Source organism: Odocoileus virginianus, chromosome 1 (genome assembly GCF_023699985.2).
Source record: "Odocoileus virginianus isolate 20LAN1187 ecotype Illinois chromosome 1, Ovbor_1.2, whole genome shotgun sequence".
Classification (NCBI taxonomy): Eukaryota; Metazoa; Chordata; class Mammalia; order Artiodactyla; family Cervidae; genus Odocoileus; species Odocoileus virginianus.
In genome coordinates, this window is record NC_069674.1 from 24,788,646 (window position 1) to 24,815,085 (window position 26,440).

Genomic DNA, 26,440 nt, shown 5'->3' on the forward strand with positions numbered 1-26,440 from the left:
GCTAAAACTGTTAGTTTTTCAAGTCTGTCAAATTAAATATCACTCATTTGCTTTCCAGCTTTCAAAACTGTCACTGCTGACTCATCCCCACTCCACCTCTTTTTTCCTTCTAGTAGGTAGAGTGAAAAAGAGCTAAGTCCTTATCCTCCATATTGGAAAGATGTAGAACTATTTGACTTTTCAAACTATATCATGCATATAACTGAGATGAAATTCAAACTTTAAAAGCAGGCAAAACTCTATTGTACAGAACAGGGAATTATAGACATTATTTTGTAATAACTTTAAATGGAGTGTAATCTATAAAAATATGAATCATTGTGGGGTTTCCTTGGTGGCTCAGTTGGTAAAGAATCCACCTGCAATACAGGAGACCCAGGTTCTATCCCTGGGTCAGGAAGTCCCCCTGGAGAAGGAAATGTCAACCCACTCCAGTAGTGCTGGACACCGGAAATCAATATAATACTGTAAATCAACTATACTTCAATAAAAAATATAATTAAAAAATTAAAAAGCTGTCAAAAGCAATACATAGTTTATGGATGCATAGCTTCATTTGCACATGTGAAAATATAAAAATGGACTGAAAGAAAACCCACTAAATTCAGACAGTTGTTTTTTGGTTGAGAAAGGGGAAAGTGGGAGGAAAAATGGAATAGGGGTGTTGGTCAAAGTGGACTTAGCTAAATTTGTTTTACTTTATTTCTTCATAAATGTAGGTTGGAAGAAAATATGGTACATTTTTTAAAGTTTTTTTTTTACATTTAAAAATTTATTTCTGAGTAGTGGGAATATGGGTGGTTAATTAGGTTGTTCCTTGTGTTTTTCTGTATCTTCTCAATTTCTCAAATTAAAAAAAAAAAAGACACACACAGGCGGAGGAAGGGTTGGAGCAGTGGACATACTGCTTACAAGAATCTGGAACCAACAGAGGCAGGTCTTACAACCTGGGAAGATGGATGACTGAGTATGAGAGAGGTAAGGGGGGCCCAATAGAGCTGCTGAGGGCGGAGCCAGCTTGAGGTGTTGACATCAGGACAACAGGACAGCCACAGGGAATCCCCCAAGTTCCTCTTGGACCCCGAGGAGTTTCTTTCAGGAGTCTAACTCAAGAGTTTTGGTAAGAAAGTGGCCACTGTTGCTCAGTCACAAGATTTGGCACTCCTAGAAAAACAACAATTGGTCTGTGAGAGTGTCCATAAAATTTCAGATTTCCAACAGCTGCCTGGCCAGTGTTCATAAAAGGTAGGCTCATGGTGTCCTCTAGTGGTCACAGAGTCTATCAGCCTCCACAGACCGGTAACACTTCTCAGCTTTTTAAAACCCAGAATAAACTCCTCCAACACACCATTATAATACAACTAAAGAAAGAAGAGATGGAGGGGGATGTACATGGAGACAGAAAGAAAATCATTTAACATTTCCCCTTGTTTCAAAAAAAGATCATTAGACAACACTGATCATTTTTATTGTTTTGAATACTGCTATGGATAAGGTTTAAAAATAGCTCTACTACTGAAGACATACAGATGGCCAACAGACACAAGATGCTCAACACTGCTAATTATTAGAAAAATGAAAATAAAAACTACAATGAAGTATCACCTCACACCAGTCATCTCACACACACACACACAAACACAAAAACCCTACAAATAGGGAATTCCCTGGCAAATAAGTGGTTAGGACTTGGCGTTTTCACTGCCGGAGCCCAAGTTGGATCCCTGATAGGGGAACTAAGAGCCTGCAAGCCATGGGTGTGGCCAAAAAACAAGCCTACAAATAATAGATGCTGGAGAATGTGAAGAAAAGGGAACCCTTCTATATAGTTGGTGGGAATGTGAGTTGGTGTAGTCACTATGGAAAACAGTATGGAGGTTCCTTAAAAAACTAAAAATAACATACGATCCAGCAATCCCATTCCTGGGCATATATCTGTAAATGATGAAAACTAATTTGAAAAGATACGTGCACCCCACTGTTCATAGCAGGTCTATTTACAGTAGCCAGACATGGAAGCAACCTAAATGTCCATCAACAGATGAATGGATAAAAAGGATGGTGTGTGTGTGTGTGTGTATATATATACATATATATATATACATATATATATGTATATATATATATAAAAAACTCAGCCATAAAAAAGAATGAAACAATGCCATTTGAAGCTACTGGATAGACTTAGAGATTCTCATACTAAGTAAGTCAGAGAAAGACAAATATCATATGATATCATTCATGAAATAAAAAAAAAAAGATACAAATGGACTTACTTACAAAATAGAAATAGACTCACAGACAAGCAAATTTATGATTACCAAAGGGGAAGGCAGGGAAGGATAAATTAGTAGTTTGGGATTATATATAAAATCCACTATTTAAAAAAATCCACTATTAAATATAAACAACAAGGTCCTACTGTGTAGCACAGAGAACTATATTCAATATCTTATAATAATCGATAATGAAAAGGAATCTGAAAAACATACATATATATGTAATTGAATCATTTTGCTGTACATCTGAAACACAACATTGTAAATCAACTATACTTCAATTTAAAAAAAAAAAAGAAGAAAGAAATTAGCTCTACTACTGTTGAGAAGAACAGTGATGGCAAGAATGAGCAAGGTGGGCAAGCACAAGGGGATGTGGGGAGGTCAGAGGGAACACAGCATGGGCAACCTGGATAGGAGGAAAACCAAAAGTCAGACCTAAGAGCAGAAAGAGCCTGGACTGCAGAGTCAGGAAGGCCCTGGGCCCACTGTCTGTTACTTACTAGCTATGAGGTTGTGGGCAAGTCATTTTGCTTCTCTGAAGCTTGTTGTTACAGAAAACTAGTTCCTCTGCCCCTTCGGAATTAGAGGAGAGGCAGCAGAGGACAGGGGCTTCCCTGGTGGCTCAGACGGTAAAGAATCCGCTTGCAATGTGAGAGCTCTGGGTTCGATCCCTGGGTTGGGAAGATCCCCTGGAGGAAGGCATGGCAACCCACTCCAGTCTTCTTGCCTGGAGAAGCCCATGGACAGAGGAGTCTGGCTCAGTACAGTCCATGGGGTCGCAAAGAGTCAGACACGACTGCATGACTAAGCACAAGCACGACATACAGAGTGCAGAGGCCAAGAGCCAGGTGACTCGAGCCAGGCAGCTCTGATGGAATCCCAGCATTATCACTTTCTCTCAGGCAAACTTTTGAACTTTTCTGTACCTAAGTGTTTTGGGGGTGTTAACAGTGCCTCTGAGGTCTGTTGTGAGGTTCCACAGGTTAATAGATATGAAGTGCTTAGAGCTAGCAAGCATTTAAGGATTAGCCCTTACTGTTATCATCATCATCATCATCATCCTTATACACATGTAAAGTACATGGTAGATAATCAGTGTTAGTTCCCTTTCCTCTTCCTTTGGAATTTGGCTTTGGGCAAATTGCTTGTGTCCCCATCACTTGAGTGACACCCATAAACAGGCACACTTAATACTGCACAATACCCTCTGAGTCGTCCATGGGTACCACCCCTTCCTTTACCCCCTCTTCTTTCCACAGGACCGCGAGTCCAGTTCCCAGCTTTCTACTGACATCTTTCTGGAGGAAGTGGGACTAGCAGGCTTCCCTCAGAGAAGCCTGAATTTCTCTGACATTCCAAGGGGAGGAAGCTGTGGATGCGAATGCACCTGGTCCCACAGACATCCTTTGTAGAGGCAAGAGGTTCTCAGAGGGGGCCTGGGATTGCCATGAGCATCCATGCCCACCTACACTCCCCAGCAGGGGACACTTGCTTTCTGCAAGTGTCATCACTGCAGGGACAAGCTGCATGCCCTTGCTCATTCATCTCATGATCAATGTGCAGGGAGGCAGCTGTGGCCAGAGCCTTTGTCCATATATAGAACCAACTGGCCAGGAAGGACAGCCAGCACATTAAGCTGACATCGGCCTGACATCTGTCAGTGGTGACCTCATTAGAACCGAGCTCTTGGCCTTGCAGAATAGCTTGCAGAGGAAGTGAAGGACAAATGAGATCATGACCAGGTAAGTGGGTCAAGACGGGGCCTATGGAAAGAAGCACATCAATAGATTATACAAAAACCTTTTATTTACTGTTTATATTTTGTCTCCTTATCCCTACCCCCTGATCTGGAACCCAGACAACTGCTGAAGCTCCCTGCAATCTGGTTCTTGACACTGGGGCCTTGGATAGGGGTTATGAGAGGTGGGAACCTCTTCACCCACCGACTGTGGAAGTTGAAGGAAGTGTTCCTGCCTGGCTGAAGTGTCAGCAGCTTCCCAAGGGTAGCTCCTCAGTCAGAGGATCCATCCCCCGAGAGAGAGCATGCATCTCTCTGAGGCCCAGAGGCTTCCCATCACTCACAGCTTCTCCACCACGCCAGGCTCTATGGCTGAACCAACCTCTCACCTGGAGATGGAGCCCAACGGCAGAGGGATAGGGCATGGGGGCAGGGTGGAAAATGCTGCAACTCTGGGTTCTAATTAACAAACAGGAAACAGGAAGAGGCTGGCCTGGTTGAACCGAAATGGGAAAGGGGAAAGGATGGTACCACAACACCCAGGGTGGGTTACTGGCCTATGGTGGAGCCAGCTGGACACTTTTAAGAGAGGTTACAGCCCCTATGGGAGTAAGAACTCCCAGCCCCACAACCAACTGGAAAGGGGAGAAAGGAGCTCTGTCCTCAGGTGGACAAAGGGATAATGACCCAATGAACACTTTTGGTCTGAGAGTGCCAGGGAAGGGCACCCATTGGCACACACAAGGGCAGCCAGCCCTCATCTGCCAGACAGGGGCTGGTCACCACAGCCCATGCAAGTATGCATGCGAGCCCATGCAGCTGTGCCTGCACCTTTACCACCACACTAGGGGCTCTGCATACACATGTTCCCACTGGAGACTGATGCTGCCAGCCAGATGGGGCAGAATCAAGGACCCTAAGCTCCAGGGCCCTGCCCCAGTGAGGCCTATCCGTGGAGATGTCAGGGTTCCTTCCCGCAGTCCTGGTGCTGTGAGTCGTCCACACTGAACTCTCCCAGGAAGGCACTGGGCCTTCAGGTGCTCGGGAAGACGAGAGCCTGGAGAGAAGCACTCTCGGGGAGGAAGAAGAGCCTCGGAATGGTATTTGTTCCTCTTCTTGTCGCAGGTCCTACTTTCCAGGCTCAGAAATCTGAGTCTGCATCCATGAGTTCTGCCTCCATCAGGTTGGTGCGGGAGTGAATGGGCCCCAGACCCTGCCGGCGGCCCTGCGCCCAGGCCATAGGGGCTGGGGCGCTGGGCTCTGGGCAGAAGGGGTTGGAGACCAGGGTCCAGGCTCCAGGTCGGCAGGGCTCCCCAGGGCCCCAGGCACCCGCGGCCACCAGGCACTTCTGTCGGGGCAGCTGTGGCAGCCGAGGGACCGCACTGGAGGCGGGGGCAGGGCCCAGGGCGGGGAGATGAAGCTCCGGGGGTGGCACCAGTGGGCACACCTCCTTCTTCCTCTTCCTCCGCTTCTTCTTCCGGCCCAGGCGCTTCTCCAGCTCCGGGGAGATCTCTGCCTCAACCAGCCACAGGTTGGCTTTTTCCTCCGGGGGCACTGACGGTGGGAGAGAGAACGGGAGCTGGGGACTCTAAGCTCTGTGAGCGTGGCAACTTCTCTCCCCGGGCCCCTACTCTTGGAGCCCGGGACCCATGCTGTAGTTCTCGAAGGGCTTCCTCTCCCCGTCCCCTGCCGGCAGCTCCTGGCACTCCACTCCCAGGACCTTCTTCCAGCCTCAACGTCCCCCACCTTCCTATAGGAGCGGACACCCATACCTGGCGTTGCCACCGGGGTGACAGACACATCCTGGGGCAGTATGGCGCCTCTCCGGGCCACCATCTTGGTGACATGCTGGGCCCAGGCAGAGGACACGTCGGCTGAGGGCTCATTGAGGTCAAAGGCCAAGCCCGCTGTGGGGATGGAAGGAAAGGGTGAGGTACCATGACTGCCAGGACCTCACTGTGACTGCTCCTTCCGTATTCGGTACCATTCACCTTCCCCCAGCCCTTAGCACCCACTCAACTTAGCACAGAAATCCCACCCTGGTGAGTGCAGCCAGATCTCTACCCATCCCCAGTCTGAAGAGCACGGGGGCCTGATGAGACGCCAGAAACCCAGTGCCTGAAACCTGACTTCTTGTAGCCCAGGGAGAACAGCTGGAGAAGACGGTTGAAGGTGAGGGAGATGAGTCCGTTGGAACCAAACCACCAGCAAGCAGACCCAGGGGCAGAAACAGAGAGGGGAGAGTAGCCTGGGATAGAGGGGATTGGAGAAGGAGTATGTGAACAGAAGGAGCGCCATTTCCTCACAGCCTTGCAAACAGACCATGAAGCCACACCAGCTTAGAAGGGAACTGGGAACAAGCTCCAGAGAAGAGTGGAAGCTCACCCACAGGCCCGTCGTGGGAGACGGTGTGCATGCTGAAGGAGAGCTCCTGGCCTGGGTTCTGCAGCAGCTCCCGCCGCTTGGAGAAGGCCTTGGCGATCATCTTGCTCTTCTTGATCCGTTTGGGTTCATCATCACTCTGCCCCGTCAACCTGAGGGCAGAAAGAGTGGGGGCAGGGGGCATGGTGGAACAGCTGCTGCCCCTCAAATCTTGCAAAAGACCAGCAAATCCATTCCCTCCAGGAAAGGAGCCTCCAGAGGGCCTCAAGGGCCTTCTCTGCCAATAAGGGAGCCTAGAATGCAGGGATCCTGTGCCCAGCTCTTGAATCACTCCTCTCTTAGAAGACACGCTGGCGCAGCCCTTGGCCCATCCTTGCAAGGACACGAGGTGTCACCAGGGGGCAGTGGTGGGCCACAGGAAAGGCTGCTTTCGGCTGCTCGGCAGTTAGAAATCACACCTGCTCAAGGCTGCGCTGGGACTTGTGAGACCTGACTGAGCCTACAGGATGCTGAGGCTGAGAGAACGAGGCAGTCAGGTCAGGACGGGCTGCTGCTGACCCCACCTGCACCAGGTGCGCCTCCAGATGAGCAGCGTGGCCTTGGTCCAGACCCAGGTGCTCATGGAAATGCCAGTTCCAAACATGGCAAATAGGTTGATCTTCTCCACCAGGAGACTGGGACGGTTCTTGATCTCACAGTCAGGGATGGGCTTCTTGGTGGGCAGCCCGATGGTCACATTGGCCTGGCACCTGTGGTGAGAAGTAGTAGACAGGTGAAGCTTTCTCAGTCTCGCTGGTGGTTGCCCAGACAATCAGTCCCAACACTAAAAAGAGTGAAGCCCACATCAATGATGGATCACCTAGGATGATCATCAGAGTCACCTAGGAGCTTATAATGACTCGTGATGTTTGGGCCACACCCCAGACAATGAAATCAAATTTCTGAGGGAGGGACCCAGGCATCAGGTCTTCCTGCATACTGGAAGCTGGAGACTTTAAGGAAGAGTCTGAAGCACTCAGGATTTTTTAAATATATTTATTTATTTGACTTCGAAGGGTCTTAGTTGCAGCATGTGGGATCTAGTTCCCTGACTAAGGATCAAACCCAGGCCCCTTCATTGGGAGCGCGGAGTCTTAGCCACTGGACCACCATGGAAGTCCCAAGAAGCACTCAGGATTTTAATGAGCATTTTAGCTCCTATCCCTGGTATCAATATGGACTGCACTTCATGAAGTAGCTGAGGTGCCTTACCCTCGCATATTTATCATCATGTGACACAAAAAAGCACAGGCAAACCCAGAACACATTAATGGGTTGTTAACCTGTTGTAGAGAGAGAACTATTTCTGTGCAGGGATTTGCAATAAGCTCTGTGAAGAGTCCACGAGAAGTAGAGAGCGAGATCTGTGGCCAACGCAAGAGGTAGGGAGAAGCCAAAACACACAACGGCTTAACAGTTACAAACGCACCTTGGGGATGCGTTTGATTTGATTTCAAGCCAGGCAGCCTTGGGGATGGGAGGGAGGGCGGAGCTGGGCAGGGACCCCAGGGCTGTTGGCCACATCTGCAAATTACAGAGCAACTAACAGTGTGAGCACCCAGAGCAAGACGGGCAGTTTCTTTCACCCTCTGAGGTTGGCACCTAACAGACCCCTGCTGGATCGCAGAGAGGGGTCTCCAGCGCCCACCACTGCAGCCCTCCAGCCCCCAGTCCCCCACTCACAGCACGTAGTCCCGGAAGCTGCGCTCCCACTCGGCCTGGTTGAAGAAGTCATAGAAGTGGCAGCTGAAGGTGATGAGCACAAAGCCAAAGGCCAGGAAGCCAAAAATGCCTGTGGAGGGTCCGGGGTGGGGCAGGGCGTCACCCATCCCAGGTGTGGGAGCAGCGGTGGGGAGGAGGGTGTTCACCCCACATGGGCCTGAAAGACTCTGGGGTGACTTCGTGCTGGGCTCAGTTTAAGAACTGTTTTCTCTACAGACTTATGGTTACCAAGGTGGGGGAAGTAGGGCACGGATAAATTAGGAGTTTGGGATTAGCAGAGAGAAACTATTCTATATAAAATAGATAAACAAGGTCCTACTGTATAGCGTGGGGAACTATATTCAATATCCTGTGATAAACCATAATGAAAAGAATATGAAAAAATATCTATAGATATACATATGATATATATATCTGAGTCACTTTTCTATACACTAGAAATTAACATTGTGATTCAAGTACACTTCAATAAAACATACAAAAGAATTGTTTTCTCCAAAATAAGATAAGAAATTAAGAGGCACTTAAGGGCTCTAAATAGGTCTCAAATGTTGGCATGAATTTGAATTCTTCCAACTGAGAAGGAAGGTACCTTCCCTTTTGAGCTGCTACCATCAGCATCACCACCAATACACACACACACACACAGCCTAACAGCCTAGTCTTGCCCCCTGGCTGCTAACTGCTAACTTCAGCCTCCAATACCCTTCCCCAGTGGGCGTGGTGATAGACTGACCCACTCACCCAGACGCAGCATGGTCTCGTTGATCTTGCTGGCTGCCTTCTCGCTCAGCAGCCCAGGGTGGTTGCTCTTGATGGAGAACAGGGTCATGACTCCTGAAAATAAGGAAATGGCAGACATTAGTGGGGGGCCTCCCATCTGTGAGGGATGGGTGTGTGGCATCCTAGGAGGGTCCTATGGTCCTGCAGTCCCAGGTCTGATGACTTGTGCTGATTTAAAGCTGGAGGAACTGGAGACACTGGAGTGCAGCTGGTGGCACACATGCTATGGACTGGAAAGACTGGAGCAGGGCAGACCGACAGTGGAGATCAAAGATGCCTCAGTCCTGATCCAGCCTCCCCAAGAAAGGCAGCGGGTCAAAGCTATTATGATGAAAAAGGCCAAAGAAGAGACCCCAAGACAGTGCTGTCCAAGGGAAATATAATGTGAGCCACACTCATAATGTCAAGTTTTCCAGAGATGGCTGGATGGCATCATCAACTCAATGGACACGGGTCTGAGCAAACTCTGGGAGATAGTGAAGTACAGGGAAGCCTGGCATGCTGCAGTCCATGGGGGTCACAAAGAGTCAGACATGACTGTGCAATTGAACAACAACTCATAACCTCAAATTTTCTAGAAGCCACCTTCAAAAAGTAAAAGGACACAAATGAAATTAACTTCAATACACCTTAAAAACAATAAATCAAAAAAAAAAAAACAGTAAGTCATTGTCTACAACATTATCATTTCAACGTGTAATCCATATAACAAGCTGTTAATGAGACTTGTTTACTTCTGTGTGTGCCTGAGTCTTTGAAGTGCAGTTTGTATTTTATGCTATGACACGTCTCAACCTGGACTAGTTTCAACACACGTGACTGGTGGCTACCGCACAGGATCACACAGATACAAAACACACATCAGAGGCCCAGCCACTGCCAAGGAGAGGGAAACAAGGTGGGCTGAACAGGAGCTGCGGGAGGAAACTGAAGTTTACAGAGAACGCTCAACAAAAATGAGCTCAGACACGGAGGCTCATTGTGGAGGTGGCAGATTGAAACAGGGAAACAAGGAAACAGAATCTGTGTATGTTGTGAAAACTCTGCATGTGTGTGCACTGTGGGCAGAAAGGAGCTGAGAAACCAAGCTCCAGAGACTGAGCGTGTATATAAATGCACAAACATGATGGAAGGCCCCCAGCTGGCCCACGTGGACAAAGTAGGTTACTCAAGGTGTTTATCACACAAGGGCATCTGGCCAGAGCTGAGCAGGGGTAGGGACCCAGCCCAAGCTCCACTCAGCAAGCCGTGAGCCCTCACACAAGGCCGGATTAAGGGCGGCATTTTTGTGGCTGAACAAAGACGCTGCCCCACATCAAGTGACGTGGTGCTATGTCTGTCCTTCCCCTTTACCCCAAGGCCCCAGTGAGCCAGCTGAGGTCCTGCCTCAAAGGCAGCAGAGCTGGCAGCTCCTGGCTCCTGCTTACACAGAGCAGGTGCTCAGCCAGGTCCTCACTCACCTCGGATGAGGAAGTAACCTCCCACAATGAGCACCAGGCCGATGGGGGCCAGCACGAAGCCAGCGCGGTATCGGTAGTTCTTATAGCCCACAAAACAGATGCCGCTCACAGAGTCCCCATCCACCTGCAGGAGGAAGGGGTAGGGGGACAGAGTTGGTCACTTTCTCCCTCACCCAAGTCTGCCCCACACGGGTCCCCACCCCGTACCAGTCACTAGACCTGGGCCACGGCGAGGATTGCCACAGTGAGGACAAAGGGGAGTGACCACGTGAGCAGGTGGAAGTAGGAGGTCTTGCCCGAGAGAGGCTGGTAGGTGGTCCCCAGGGCTTTGAAGGAGGTGTGCCAGGCATAGGTGAGGACCACAAACCAGACGACGCCGGCCATCAGGGCGTAGTACACGATGACAAAGATGATGACGCAGGACAGGGTCTCATTGGAGCTGCACAGACAAGTAGGGTGTCACTTGGGGCGCTCATTCTATATTCCATCTAGCAAGTCTCCCCCCCTCTGGCCTTGTGGCCCCAAGACTCCTGGCTTCTAAGGTCTGGAAGTTCTTCTAGGAGTCAGGGCTTGGAGACCAGGCTTGGGTCAGAAGTGAAGAGGATATAGAAGATGTGAAGGATCCAGGCTCTAGTGCTGGAGACCTTGGGTGCAACAAGGCAGAGCTGAATCCCACACTGAAAGCTCCATTTCCAGTCCAACCTGCCCCTTTTGTGGAAAACGGGCATCAGCCTTTTTCCCTTGCCCTCGCCTCTGGGAACCCCAGGACACCTACGTGGGCTCCCCGAGCCTCATGGTGCCATCAGCACGGCAGACGATCTCCCGGCGGGCCCCGTCCATGAACTGGGCCAGCCAGCCAATGCTGCCCACGAAGAAACATGCATTGACGTAGAAGAGGATGACGGCAGGGTAGCGATTGGAATTCCGCCAGTCAGCCACAAATGTGGCCTAGAAGAGAGAAGAGAGGCCCGTTCTGTGAGGTTAGGGCTGTTCTGCCACTCTTATCAGAACTCCCAACCCTGCTAATCACCACCCTTCCCTGAAGACCCCTGTAAGTCCTCCTCCCCTCGACTCCCAGAGCCCAGCCTCTCACGGACAGTTGGCTCCCTCCCTACTTTATAGGCAGCCTGAGGGTCCCGGGCCCCCGCCTCTCCCCATACCCTCCACCCCAGGTCTGCCCTTCGCTGACCAGGGTGAAGAGTGTGCAGAGGCCCGTGACAGCCCCGAAGGCCGCGATGTAGCTGTGCATGTCCTGGTGCTCAGCCTCGGTGAAGAGCGGGTTCTGACACTGGATCCCACAGCCCTCCACGTCCTCATACCAGCTCTTGGGGTTGTCAGTCCGAACCAAGGGAGCCTCACATTGGCCGGAACTGTTGAACTTGATGTTCTGCACCTCATTCTGGCACAGAGAGAAGAGGAGAAGACAATACAATGGAGAGCAGTAGGCTTGGGGTGACCTTTGGTTTAATAAGAGGTGCAGGGTTAGCACGGCAGAGAGGCTGAAAGTGCAGGCACTGTAGACAACCTTCCAGCATCTGAATGCCAGCCTTGCCGCTCAGTGATCACATGGCCTAGGGCGTTATGTGACCTCCCTATTAGCTCAGTTTCCCGATCTATAGGACAGCAATACTTACTTCATGGTGTGATCTAAGGGTTAAGTAAATGAGTAAATAAATGTAAGATGTTTAAAATGTATTTGGACAGTACTAAATAATGACTGGTGGTGGTGATGGTTTAGTCGATAAGTCGTGTCGGACTCTTGCAATCCTGTGGACTGTAGCCTGCCAGGCTCCTCTGTCCATGGGATTTTCCAGGCAAGAATACTGGAGTGGTTTGCCATTTCTTTCTCCAAAAATAATGATTACTATTATTATTATTAATGTGCTCTCCTTCACCCGGAATTAGATCCCATCCCTGTCTTGGTGTCTCCAGCCAAGTTTTACATGTGCAAGCCTTGACTCCCTAAATAAAGGATAAACTTTCTGAGAACAGGTTCGTCACTCATGACTCCTGTAACCCCCCATCACGTAACAGAGTGGGTGCTCAAAAATAGTTTATAGCTAGATAGATAATCCCTGATGGACTGGCCCAGCTTTGGTTTGGGTCTGTGGCTTGCTGAGTCCATGACTTGGGATCTTTCAGCACAGAAGGCTCTGTCTGAGCTTCCCTGTCCCTGCTGGGCCCTGTCCCCGTGACCAGCTCAGCCCCGGCCCCGCAGAGCACTCACCGGGCAGCCCTCGGGGAAGTGGTCGGGGGTGCAGCGCAGGAAGTCGGGCCAGCCCCGTTCCCTCTCCACGATGGCACAGGGGCCGCGGGTGGCCTGGCAGAGGGTACGGCTGGGCAGCTCCACCCGGTCATTCTCACACTTAGGCATGTACACAGCACACAGTAGGGGCTGGATCACTGCCCAGCAGCGGGGGGCGTTCCGGAGGCCTGGGGGGTGTAGCCACAGTGTGGATACATTGCAGTGAAGACCCCTCCTCACTCTGACCCACAGGCCCAGCTGCACCCCTGTTCCCTGGGCCTAAGGCATCTCTCTTGGCCACGCTGCAGGCCACGACTGCTCAGCACCGTCAGGCACAGCATTTCTCAGCCGGGCATTTGGGTGGGACCATTCTTTGTGCAGGACTGTCCCATGTACTGCAGGACATCTGGCATCCCTAGACCCTGCCACTAAAGGCCAACAGAACCCCTAAGTCCTGGTGACAACCAAAACAATACTCCCCACCCCTCCCACTCCAGGCTTGGGATGGGAAGAGGCTTGAAAAGGACTTCTGGGACACTAGTGGTGTTCTATTTCTTGAGCTGGTACCAGTTACACGGGTATATTTACCTTGTGAAAATCAATCTGTGCCCTTTTCTCCATGTATTAATATTGCAGTTCAATTAATGTTTTTAAAAAGCAGCCCCCATTTCAAAATGACCCACTAAGGGAATGCTGGCACCTCTGGCTGAGAACCCAAAATCAATTTACCTTTTACGTTTTCAGGGGCATTCTTAAACCTTCTACAGTCCATGGGGAAGGAGGGCTGTGGGACCCACCCCCACAGGGCCCGTGCACCAGATCCAGGAGGTGTTTCCCCTTGCCCAGACCCCCGGACCCTTGTTCCTCTTACCAAGCTGAGGTGGGACAGAGAACAGGTAGGAGCTTAGGAAGAGGTAGTCAGGGGAGCCAGGTACGCCAAAGCCAGAAGAGGAAACAGGAAATCAGATGGAGACAAACAGGGGAGGCTGTATCCAGCGCAGGGGGAGGAAAGGCCTTGTCAGCAAGACGGACGCAGGTGGAGGTCTCCCAGCACCCCCGCCCCGCCCAGGCCTCTACCCTGTTCCCCTGCTGGCTGAGCTCACTCAGCGTTCCATCCCTTTGCTCCTCCTGAATCATCCCTCCTGCAGGAACACCTATTTCCCAAACAAGACGTTGTATTAGGAGAAGCTTCTGAGGAATGAGAGCCAAGGTGGGGCATGCCCAGGCTGGAGCTGGTGGGGACAGGTAAATTCTCTTTTGGGGAGGAAGGGATAAGGAGCATGGACCTCGAAATTTGGCCCGCCTGAGTCCAAATTGTGGCTCTACCATTTCCTGGCTGTGTAATCTTGGACAAATTACTTAATCTTGAGCCTTAATTTCCTCATCTGTGAAATGGGGCTAATAGATGTAGTGGAACTATGGTGCAGAGTGAGATAATGTGCCAAATGGACATAGCGCAGTACTTGTCATATACTAAGCACTCAAGAGATATTAGCTGTTACTGTTACTTATCTGAGGTCTCTGACCACACACAGTTCTCACTAGCAAAGTTAAATAAATCTTGAAAGACCATTGAGGGGACCTCCCTGGCAGTCCACTGGTTAAGACCCCAAACTTCAATGCAGTAGACTCGGATTTGATCCCCGGTCAGGGAACTAAGATTCCCCATGCAGTGCGGTGCAGCCAGAAAAAAAGAGAAAAAGAAAAAACAAACCTACTGCATAGTACAGGGCACTCTATTCAATACACTGTAATGATCTATAGGGAATAGAATCTGAAAAAGAGTGAATATATGTATATGTATAATGATTCACCTTGCTATACAGTAGAAACTAACACAGCGTTGTAAATTAATTTTAAATAATAAAACAATAAAATGTAATAAAATTAATTTTAAATATAAAATAAAAATTAATTTTAAAAATAAAAACTCACTGAAGAAAGGCAAAAAAAAAATGCTTAAAAAAAAAGAAAGGCAACTGATGAGGCAGCTCAGGGAAAAAATAAATTGGATCCTTACCCCATTTCTTACATAAAAATAAATTCCAGATGAATCAAAATAACTACATTATTTTTAAAAAATTAGACTACTAGAAGAAAAAGTAGAAAATGTTTTTGAAAATCCTAGAGTGGAGAAGGCCTTTTGCAGTGTGACACGAAACTAGAAATTTTGAAATAAAAGATTTGAAGAAAAGACTTCAGAAAAATAGATAGTGGCTTCCCAGGTGGTACTGGTGGTAAAGAATGAACCTGCCTGCCAATGCAGAAAAATAGATAAATTCAGTAGGGTGAAAAACAAGATCATAAGAAAAGCAACACTCTGAGAAAATATATTTCCAATAAACATCACAGGTAAAGAGAGAATTACTTTCCTTATGTGCATAAAGCTCTTATAAATCAATAAGAAATTCATAATCCTATAGAAAAATGGGCAAAAGATAAACACAAGATCACACACAGAAAATACAAATGGCCTTTAAAAACATAAAGAGATGCTCAGTTTCACTCAATAAATGTGAAATAGAGCTATAATGACAAAAAGAAAAAAAAAGAACTATAATGACATATTTTTTTAATCTTTAGAAAGATAAAGATCAAAACAGTTGAAAATGCTATATTGGCAAGAGCGTAGGGGAAACTGGCAGTTTTGAACATTTTTAGTAGGAATAAAAATTATTAAATACTTGTGGAGACTATCTGATACCAGCTATCAAATATACTCACAATTCCACTTTATATGTTCACAAAAATCATATATAAGATTATTTATTGTAATATTGCTTGTAGTAGCAAAAGAAGAGAAACATCCTTCATATATATCCATCAATAGGAAACCTACTATAGAAAATGTCACACATCAATATAATAGAACACTATCCAGGCTTGAAGTATTTGTGATGAACTGAAACAACCTCCACTATGTCCTGTTAAATGGGTGCAGTTGAGCAGAGGACAGCCTGGAGATCCACTATTGGTTATGGGAGGGAAAATAAGAACACATATACATTTGTACATATGTTAGATTCTACAAAAAGACACACAAACTAGGGTTGGCGGTTGCCTGTGGGAGGAGAAATGGGGAGCAGGAAGCAGAAATGGAAGGGTTTAACTTTGGTTACTTTTCAATCTTGTACTACCTATTCTATTAAAGTAATTAAGCTTAAAAAATTAATATGCAAATCACTAGGATGGGGGAAGCTTCCCACAGAAGAGAAGGAAATGCAACTGGAAATAAGAAGAAAGGGCACATCGATTTTATCTATTTTTTTTCCTTTTTTTTTTTAGCTGTGAGACTTAACCACTGGACTGCCAGGGAATTCCCTTGTTTTATTTCCTTAATAAAATACAAAACAAAAAGAAAAAATATGAACATAGGTGTTATAACAGTTTCTTCACTTTTTCTATATTTATGTACTTTAAAAATAATATTTGCCACAATTTAAACTTTAAAAAAAAATTTGTGTGATTCTGATGATCAATCAAGTTGAAAACCATTGGGCTAAGGATGGTTCAGCATTAGAAAATTTCATCAATGCAATTTACCACATTGACAGAAAAAAATCATATGATCATCTCAACAGAAGAAGTTGTTGATAAAGTTCAACATCCATCCATGATAAAAATAATAATTGGCAAATTAGGAATAGAAGAAAATTTCCTTAATCTGATAAAATATAACTACGAGATTCCTATACCAAACATCACATTTAATGGTGAAAGGTATAAAAGCTTTCTCTTTAGAATGAAGAAAAAGTCAAGGATGAAGACTGCTGCTACTATTATCACTTCTATTTAACCATGTACTGGAGGTCTTAAGTAGTGCAGTAAGGCAGTAAAGAATATAGGACATATAGCTCGAAAAAGGAGAAACAAAACTCATTATTCACAAATGAGATGACTTTGTATGTACATAAATGTAGTTAGTTTACTGGATTTAAAATCAATTATATTTCTATGCATCAGCAACAAAGGAAATGTAAAATCACAATTTATAACAGCATTAAAATGTCAAGTACCTAGGAATAAATCTAACAAATGGTATTTAGAACTTTTTGCAGAAAACTGCAAAAAATACTGAAAAAATTAAAGATCTACATACAATACTTAATGAAATGATTAGAAGACACAATATTGTAAAGATGTAATTTTTTCAAATTAATCTATATACTCAAAGTAATTCCAATCAAAACCGCCAACAAATACTTTTACATGAAAATACAAAGGGTTAAGAATAGACCACACTGTCTATTAAATAGTGCCATCCTCTAAAGCAGAGGTTCTTAGCCAGGAGGTTGCAAAGAGAATTTAGGGGTCCATGAACCTAGATGGGAAAAAACTACAGCTAACTGAAATTTAGTCTTTCTCAATTATGAACATGAGCAACAAACCACAGAAATGTTAGTAATACCTGTGGCTTTGTCACAAATGGATATTAGATACTTTTGTTGGAAACACCTCAAAATATTGTTACTGCTCATCACTACCTTGACATTACAGTACTTACTAAATCCAGACTAAATCTTATCTATGTACTAATAAAGAAGCACACATACATTAGATTACAAACTTGTTTTTTAACACTTGATAATTATATTTCAATATACTTCATTTCTTTTGTAATCCTACATGCTTTTCAATCCTGTGTTCTACTCTATGAATTAAAAACATTACACTGAGAAGGGGCCCATAGGTTTTACCAGACTGCCAAAAAGGTTTATAGCTCAAAGAAGGTAAAGAACCCTGCTATACTGAAACACATACCTTACCATATGTAAAATAGATAGCTAGTGGGAAGTTGCTATACAACACAGGGAGCTCAGCCCGGTGCTCTGTGACAACCTGCAGGGCTGGGCTGGGGGCTGGGGTGGAAGGGAGGCTCAGGAAGGAAGGGATATATGTATACTCATGGCTGATTCATGCTGTTGTATAGCAGAAACCAACACTACATTGTAAAGCAATTGTCCTCCAATTAACAATAAAATTTAAAAAAAGGACCATGCTATAAAGATATGATAATTAAAGGGACTTCCTTGGTGGTCCAGTGGTTAAGACTCCAAGTTCCCAAATCAGGGGACACAGGTTTGATCTCTGGTTGGGGAACTGAGATCCTGCATGCCCAGAGGCATGGTTAAAAAAAAAAAAAAGATTATGATTAAGATGGTATGATAAGACATAGACAAATAGATGTATGGAATGGAATAAAGATCCCAAAAACAAAAACATATTTGGACACTTGATTTATGGCAGACCAGTAAAGAAAATAATTTTTTTTTTAAATAAATGATGTTGAGACAATATATATGAAACTGGAGTTCTAAAACAATCAATTCCAGGTGAACTATGTACCTAAAATGAAAGGAAAGAAAGTAACAGAATGAATTCTTGACTTTGTGGTATGAAAGGACTTAAAAGTAAGACACAATAAGCACTAATCATAAAAAGTTTGATAAATGACTACCTTAAAGTTCAGAATTTCTGTCCAACAGAAGACACCAACAGAATAAAAAGGCAAGTCACAGAACAGAAAGTATTTTCAATACTTACAACCAATAGAGGACTCACATATAGTGTATATAAAGAACTACGAATCTTACAAATGTGACAGATAGTCTGACAGAAAAATGGGCCAAAGATTTGAACAGAGGCTTCACAAAAGAAGAAATCTAAATGGCCAGTGAAGGATCTGCCCTCTTAGCGAAGTAGGCAGCGTGTCAGTCTCATAATCTAAAAGGCCAGTGAAGGAACATCTGAAATGGTGCTTAACCTCACTAGCAATCAGAGAAATGCAAATGAAAAGTACAAATAAATAAAACCACACAGCCACTAGACTGGCAAAAAATATTTCTCTTTCAAACTTTAAACTTTTTATTTTGTCTTGGGGTATAGCCAATTAACAATGTTGTAGTAGTTTCAGGTGAACAGAAAGGGACTCAGCCATACATACATATACATGTATCCATTCTCCCCCAAACCTCCCTCCCATTCAGGTTGGCACATAACACTGAGTAGAGTTCCATGTGCTATACAGTAGGTCCTTGTGGGTTACCCACTTTGAAAACAGCAGTGTGTACATGACTTTCCCAAACTCCCTAACTATCCCTTCTCCTTGGCAACCATAAGTTTGTTTTCTAAATCTGTGTCTCTTTCTGTTTTGTAAGTTCATTTGTAAAATTTCTTTTTAGATTCCACGTATAAGGGATGCCATATGATGTTTCTCCTCTGTCTGACTTACTTCACTCAGTATGACACTGTCTAGGTCCATCCATGTTACTGAAAATGACATTATTTCATTCTTTTTTTGTGTGTTATAATTGTTTATTTAAATTAAAAAAAATGTTTGCAGCGTTGTGTTGGTTTCTGTCATACAACAATGCAAATCAGCCATAATTATACAACATCCCCTCCCTCTCGAGCCTCCCGCTCCTCCCCCACCCCAACCCTCCAGGTCATCACAGAGCACCAGACTGGGCTCCCTATGCTACACAGCAACTTATCACCAGCTTACAGCTGATAGTGTATATGTGGTGATGCTACTTTCTCCATCCATCCCACTCTCTCCCTCCCTCATTGTGTCCACAAGTCCATTCTCTACACCTGCATCTCCATTCCTTCCTTGCAAATAGGTTCATCAATATCAATTTTCCTTTTAATGGCTAAATAATATTCCATTGTATATAAGTACCATATACTCTTCATCCATTCCTCTGTTGATCGACATTTAGGTTGCCTCCATGTCTTGGCTACTGTAAACAGTGCAGCAATGAACACTGGAGTGCATGTATCCTTCCGGACCATGTTTTTCTCCAGATGTATGCCCAGGAGTGGGATTGCAGGGTCATATGGTAGCTCTATTTTTAGTTTTTTAAGGGACCACCATACTGTTCTCCATAGTGGCTGTACCAACTTACATTTACATCAATAGTGTAGAAGGGTTCCCTTCTCTTCATCCAGCATTTGTTTGTGGATTTTTTTGATGATAGCCATTCTGACCAGTATGAAGTAATATCTCATTGTAGTTTTGATTTGCATTTCTCTAATAACTAACAATGTTGAACATCTTTTCATGAGCCATCTGTATGTCCTCTTTGGAGAAATGTCTATTCAGATCTTCTAGATTGGCAAAAATTTAAAACACTGACAGTACCAAGTGTCAGAAAAAACATGGAGCCATGATGATGCTTCTACAGGAATAGTGAGTGTAAAAGCTGGTACGAACATTTTGAAAAATGCATTATCTAGCAAAGCTGATATGCATGCCCTCTTACCTAGCGATTCCATTTCTCTCAGTATGTACCTAGAGAAATTTGACCCGAGGCACCAGGATATATAGGAAAGAATATTCACAGCAATGTTATTGATAGTAGTCAAAAATAGAGATAACTTAAATGCTTAAGAACAACCAAAAGGGGACTTTCCTCATGGTCCAGTGGTTAAGAATCCACCTGCCAATGAGGGGACATGGACTTGATCCCTGGTCTGTGAGGACCCCACATGCCAAGAGCAACTAAGCCTGTGCCCCACAACTACTGAGCCCCTGTGATGCAACTACTGATGCTCACACGCCCTAAAGCCCATGCAACGCAACAAGAGAGGCCTGTGCATTGCAACGAACAGTAGCTCCCGCTCACTGCAACTAGAGAAAGCCCTGAGAGGTAACAAAGACCCAGCGCAGCCAAAAACAAAAACAAAGAACAACAAAGTAGATAAATTGTGGTATATTGCACAATGGAGTACTATTCAGCAATGAAAAATAAGCTGCAACAACATGGATGAATTTTACAAAATAATGTAGAGCAAAAGAAATAAGACATAAAAGAATACACACAGCTCAGTTCCATCTGTTTAGAGGTAAAAAACACACAAAACTGAAATCCACCATTCAGGGATTCCAAAACTAGATGGTAAAACTGTGGAGGAAAGAGGGAATGATCATCAAAAACATCCGGGTAGTGGTTACTTCTAGAAGAGGAGGGAAGGAGATGTGATTGGAAAAGACAGAGGGAGCTCCTGGGTGGCCCACCATCACTTGACTCAGGTGTCACTTTATATTTATATATTATTTAGTACCTCTGTGTCGTATGCACCTTCTGTATACAGGCTACATTTCATAATTCAAAAGGTAAAAATCTGAAGCAAAAATGAAAACTTGAGCCCGTGGGTGTTTCTCTGTATTTTTATACTTTCCAAAAATATATATTTTAAAAATGATTCTGATCATCAGCCAGGTTTGAGAACAGCTCTGAGGAAATTCTTTCTGGTCTGCCTTTGCAAATAACAGACCTCCTCTAAATCTCTCAGCTAGATGTCTGAGTAGCAAATGAGAAATTCCTCCCAGCTTCTCCAGCTCCTTCCTACCAGCTGCCCCCAGCTGGGGGACAGGGCTGCACACCCCCATGCACACACAGAGCATAGCAGTGGTCAAAGGGGCTACGTGCTGGTTCTCAGGGACCCATTTCCCCTGCCAGCCACAGGTCTCTCTGCTTTCTTGCCCCATTTACCAAACCAACCAGGTCTGGCCAAAGGTAGGCCATGGCCTGGATAAGTATGTTTGTCTGGTCAGCTTGGAATGCCTGCGAGGAGACATTTCAAACTATCCTGGGGTAAGATGCTGAGTGCCTGAAGAAGCCCAAGTCCAGAGAGTTGAAAGATACACGAGAGACAGACCTGAGTTCTATATAAACCTACAAATTGGCCCAACCTGAGATATTCCTCACTTACAAAGGCTCAGCAGTCTAGGCTGAGGGAGCTCACAGTGGCTACCAATTCCTATTCTAGGTTTGGCTGAGCACCAAAGAATTGATGCTTTTGAACTGTGCTGTTGGAGAAGACTCTTGAGAGTCCCTTGGACTGCAAGGAGATCAAACCAGTCAATTCTAAAGGAGATCAGTCTTGAATATTCATTGGAAGGACTGATGCTGAAGCTGAAGCTCCAATACTTTGGCTACCTGATGCGAAGAGTCGACTCATTAGAAAAGATCCTGATGCTGGGAAAGATTGAGGGCAGGAGGGGAAGGGGGTGACAGAGGATGAGATGATTGGATAGCACCACCAACTCAATGGACATGATTCTGAACAAACTCCGGGAGATGGTGAAGGACAGGGAAGCCTGGCAGGCTGCAGTTCATGGGGTTGCAAAGAGTCAGTCACAAATGAGCGACAACAACAATTCTAGGTCTGCTGGGACTCTCCACAAAGATGGCTTCCCTGGTGACTCAACTGGTAAAGAATCCATCTGCAATGCGGGGGACCTGGGTTCGAACCCTGGGTTTGGAAGATCCCTTGAAGAAGAGAACAGCTACCCACTCCAGTATTCTGGCCTGGAGAATTCCATGGACTGTATAGTCCATGGGGTCGCAGAGAGTCAGACACGACTGAGTGACTTTCACTTTCTGCACAGAAGTCCAATGAGCCCCTCTAATTCACATGACCAAAACAAACTCATACTTTCTTCCAAACCTCCTCCTCCTCTAGCAGTCTCCAGCTTAGTGAGAGGGAATGATACCACCTTCCATCCAAGCCTGAAACTTGGGTCCTCCTGCTCACTCATCAGCAAGTCTCACTGGTTCTACTTCTGAAATCCGAGGATCTGTCCACTTCTTCGAGGCTGTCAACCCAGTACTGACCACCATCATCTCTATTTCAACCATCCCTTCAACAAGCAAATCAGCTTCAGGCTTCCCTTCTTCCCATGGCTCCTTCACACAGTACTCAAGAAGATTGGTCTGAAATGCAAATATGATTCCATCTCTCTTCATTAAAAGTCTTTAGTGCCCCCCCTTCTTATTTTCCGGCAAACGTCCAAACTTTCCAATATGGGATATGAATCCGTTTATTTTCTAATTCACTAGGTCTTATTTCTTATAATCCTATCCCTCACATGTTTTGATTCAATTCGACTGAAATTCTTATACTTCCTTAAAAGTATCAAGCCCTCTCACCTCTATACCTTTGCGCATCTATATCCTCTTCCTATCCCTTCCCATCCAAATCCTCCTTGGCCCCAGAAACTCCTACTTATTTCTCAGATTGTGGGTTAAATGTCAGTTCCTCTGGGGGTCTTTCCTTATTTCCCGAAGTCCTCTGTGTTCCTTCAGCATCCTACCAGGTCACAATACCTCGTAGAGGTGTTGCTAAAGCCTGATTTAATTGTCTGTCTTCCCTTGATGGCAGGGATCCTGTCTGTATTCTCCATCTTTATCTGCCCCAGAAACTGATCCAGGATGACTTGTAGCCAGCACCCAAACACCTAACCAAATGAATGAGCGCCCAGCTAAGTACTCAGAACTCAGATTAAAAAAAAAAAGGAAAGAACAAGTCTCTACTTTCAAATTTACAGACACTCTAAATCATTTCCACCTACAAAAACACCTCCAGGAGCCAGATGACTTAAGCCAAATCAAGTCTACTAGCTCAGGACAGGACAATTCACTAGCCAGAACTCTTAGCTGAAGGCTTGTCTGTGATTCTCACTTTTGGCTCTGGTTCACTCTACCCACTTACTGACCCAGCTCACACCTATACCTACTTCTACTTCACATAAAACATCTAGCAGAAAGACTAGACATAGAAAAGGAACATCCAGAAAGCATATGGGAATGGGACTGAGCTGAGGGATGAAGGGTGATGGCAGAGAAGAGCTCAGAGTAAACTACGGACCAGGGCTCAGTGCTGGAACCCCTGCAGGACTGTGCCCCACCAAAGCCACAGCTAGTGAGGTTCAAACCTGTGCAGCCAGCAGATGGTTCTAACTCCTAAACTTTTCTGCCAAAACCACTTCTGCCTAGCAACTGCTTTCAAAAGCTTGGGCTGGAGAGAGATTCATACCCTTCCTCCTTGATTTGATGACAACTACAGAAGGGCAGCATCACACATGCATTTAAGTTAGGGGAATTCAACCATGAGTCCCTGTAAAATAAAGAAGAAGAGAGAGAGATGGAGGAAGATATCCTTTCATAGTGCGAACAGTTCAGAACTGCGTGAGATTCTAGTTCGGAGACATTTAGAATTTCCATACAACTGGCTCCTAAACTCAAAGATAGAGAAGGAAATGGCAACCCACTCCAGTACTCTTGCCTGGAGATTCCCATGGACAGAGGAGACTGGCAGGCTATAGTCCATGGGGTTGCAAATAGTCGGACACGACTGAAGCGACTTAGTAAACTCAAGGAAACCTTGTTGATACCTTTCCTTTGTGTGTTTTTTTAAATTTTATCACTTCTGTATTTATGTAATTTTAAAAACTAAAATTATATTTTCTATGTATGCCCCTTCTTATATACTGTGCATTACTATATGTTGCGCTTGCATACAAACATATTACCATAAAAGAGGATATGAACACAAAGTCCCAGAGACCTTACGTTGTGGCTGTTTGTGAATTTTTCAAAGCTACTGTTGATTACACATGGTTTCTGCCTACATGTTGACTTTAGAACCCAATAACCACAGAGGATGTGGGTTCACCATGGGTACCATCCTCCAAGTTCTTCCTTTGACATCTGTACCAAGCCAGGAGTGACAAGGCTTTGTTCAACATCCGGCCAAGACTCAGAACTCCAGCGGTCAATGTGACAATGACAGGCAGCCTACAAACACTTCTCTATCAAGATGCTGGGGCAGAACGGACATGTGGGACATCCAAGACCTATCAAAAGGAGGAGGTTCCCATGTCTGCTCCTGGCTTTCGATTTTAGTTTCTGTTTCTTCAAGGATAATTTTGGAACCCCACTAGCTACAAGCAAGAGGTGGCAAGGCAAGTTCCCTTCCCTCATCTTTAGGTCCCCTGCCCAAAAGAGTGACAAGCGGAGAGCTAATCCACTCCACGCTGCTAAAGAGGTACCTGCTTGGGTTTAGTCTGCAGTTTTTCAGATCAGGTCATAATCCCAGCGTGAGGTGAGGGTTCTGGGACTTCAGGCCACCGTGTAAGTATCCAAGGGCTCAGACACCCCAGACATAAGTGTCCTTCCTCAACACAGACCAGTCTGAGAACCCAAACTTCCCAAGAACACACAAATGATGGTTATAAGAGTCTCATTCCTTCACAACTTCGGACAGGGAACAGAGTCCCCATTTTTCAGATGAGGAAACTGAAATCTCCTGTCAAAAGCAGGACAAGATCACAATCCTCTGGACTTCTGGCTTCCAAAACAAGATTTCTGGAACTTTCTGATTACCATTTAATTACTCATTACCAGGGGTTTCTTACCTTTCACAAATTTCACTCAATTCTTTCTCCCCATCTTCCCTCAATGCCTAAATCTTCTAACCGCATCTTTCCCTTTTCCCTCTCCGGTTTGATTTCCTGGTCTCTGTTCCAAAGTCTAAACACCTTGCATTCCCGAGGACCCCGCTTCCAGAGTGGTACCTACGTGGAGCATCTCCTCTTAAAAAAAAAAAAAAAAAAAAAAACAGAAGTCCTGTCCTGTGGCTCAGAGCCCACACCCCCTCACGCCCGGGGGCCCTCATTCCCCCTCATCCTTTGCTTCCTCCTACCCTGCTCAGGCCCTTTGTGACCCACTCCCTCAACTTCCTCGTTCTCCCTCTTCATCACCCGAGGGTCTCAAGCCTGCCTCCCAAGTTTTAGACTCTGTTCCTCCAACTCTCCCGGGTGCTGCTCCCACCCTCTCACAAGCTCAGGCCCGAGCCTATTCTTTCGGAGAGTCCCCGCAACCCATCGCCACGGCCCCCGACCCGGGCTCCGGCTCCCGCGCGCTTACCCGACCAGAGCACGAGCTTGCCGTGCGCCTCCTCCTGGGAGTCGGAGTCCCCGGCCAGCAGCGTGGAGGTGGCCCCGTAGGGCAGCGCCGAGCCCAGGCACACGTTGTAGCGCAGCGGCTCGCAGGGGGCGGCCCGGCCGCAGTGGCTCAGCAGCGGCGGAGGGCCAGTCACGGCCGCGCTCCTCCTCGCGCTCCCGCCCGCGCTCCAGGGCCCCGGCCGGGTCGCGTTCCCGCTCAAGGCCGCCCCCCGGCCCGGGCCCCCTAGCAGCAGCAGCAGCCCCAGAAGCAGGAGCTCCGGCCCCCGTGCGAGGCGGGCAGCGGCCATGGCCAAACCCGCCAACTCAGCAGAAGCTCCGGCGCCCCCGCCCGCTCTCCGGAGCCCACCCCCCCGGCCACACGCGCCACCCTGGGGACCACAGACGCGGCTCAGGCGACCTGTGCGCCCCAAGAGTCCGGTGCCGGGTCCCCCCGGACGCCCCGCGCGCCTCGGGCCCTCGGCACCCAACTTCGCAAACTTTGGAACCCGGGGCCCATGTTGGGCGGCGGAGGCCCGGGCCGGGATGCACAACTCTCTACCCCTTCCTGGCAATCCAAGTTATCTTCACCCCCGGGAGCCCCCTGGGCCCCCAATCTCCAGCCCCATTCCTTCTCCCACCATTAAAACCACCTCCTGGCCCCACGATGGAGGCCAGGCGCGGGCCGGGGGTGCGGGACTGGGTCCCCGGCTCCGCCCCCGCGCCAGCCCGCCTCCCAGACGCCCCCTTCGCGTTACCGCGCCTCAGCCCCCCGACTTCTCCCCGCCAACTACCCGGCTCCTTTGTTGCTCTAGCTCGCTTGGCTCTCTGGAATGCACGGGCCTCGCCGAGCCAAGCCCGCCCGTCCCCCCCACCCCCCGGTTGGGGGAGGGACTGGCCTAGGGAGGGAAGAGGAGGGGAGGGATGCGAGAAAGGAGGAGCTGGAGCTTCAATGTCCCGGGCGCCTGAAGAGGCCCAGGCCAGGGGGCTCCGGTGACCTCGCCGCTGCCTCGGGGCACAAGATGGGTGGAAATCGGAAATCGTGGCCAGTAGTTGCCA

General features: G+C 46.8%; 1 protein-coding gene across 1 annotated transcript; it reads right to left on the minus strand.

Annotated features, from left to right (window-relative positions):
* Positions 1 to 4,068: 4,068 nt before the first annotated feature.
* On the minus strand, positions 4,069 to 26,216 carry SMO (smoothened, frizzled class receptor). The gene is made up of 12 exons (XM_020874648.2): positions 25,368 to 26,216; positions 12,634 to 12,839; positions 11,596 to 11,805; positions 11,182 to 11,354; positions 10,626 to 10,845; positions 10,407 to 10,530; positions 8,908 to 9,000; positions 8,125 to 8,233; positions 6,966 to 7,151; positions 6,406 to 6,554; positions 5,793 to 5,927; positions 4,069 to 5,574 (listed from the first exon to the last, which is right to left on the minus strand). The coding sequence occupies exons 1-12, from the start codon at positions 25,690 to 25,692 to the stop codon at positions 5,162 to 5,164; spliced, it is 2,343 nt and encodes a 780-aa protein (XP_020730307.1). The 5' UTR covers positions 25,693 to 26,216; the 3' UTR covers positions 4,069 to 5,161.
* Positions 26,217 to 26,440: the final 224 nt, after the last annotated feature.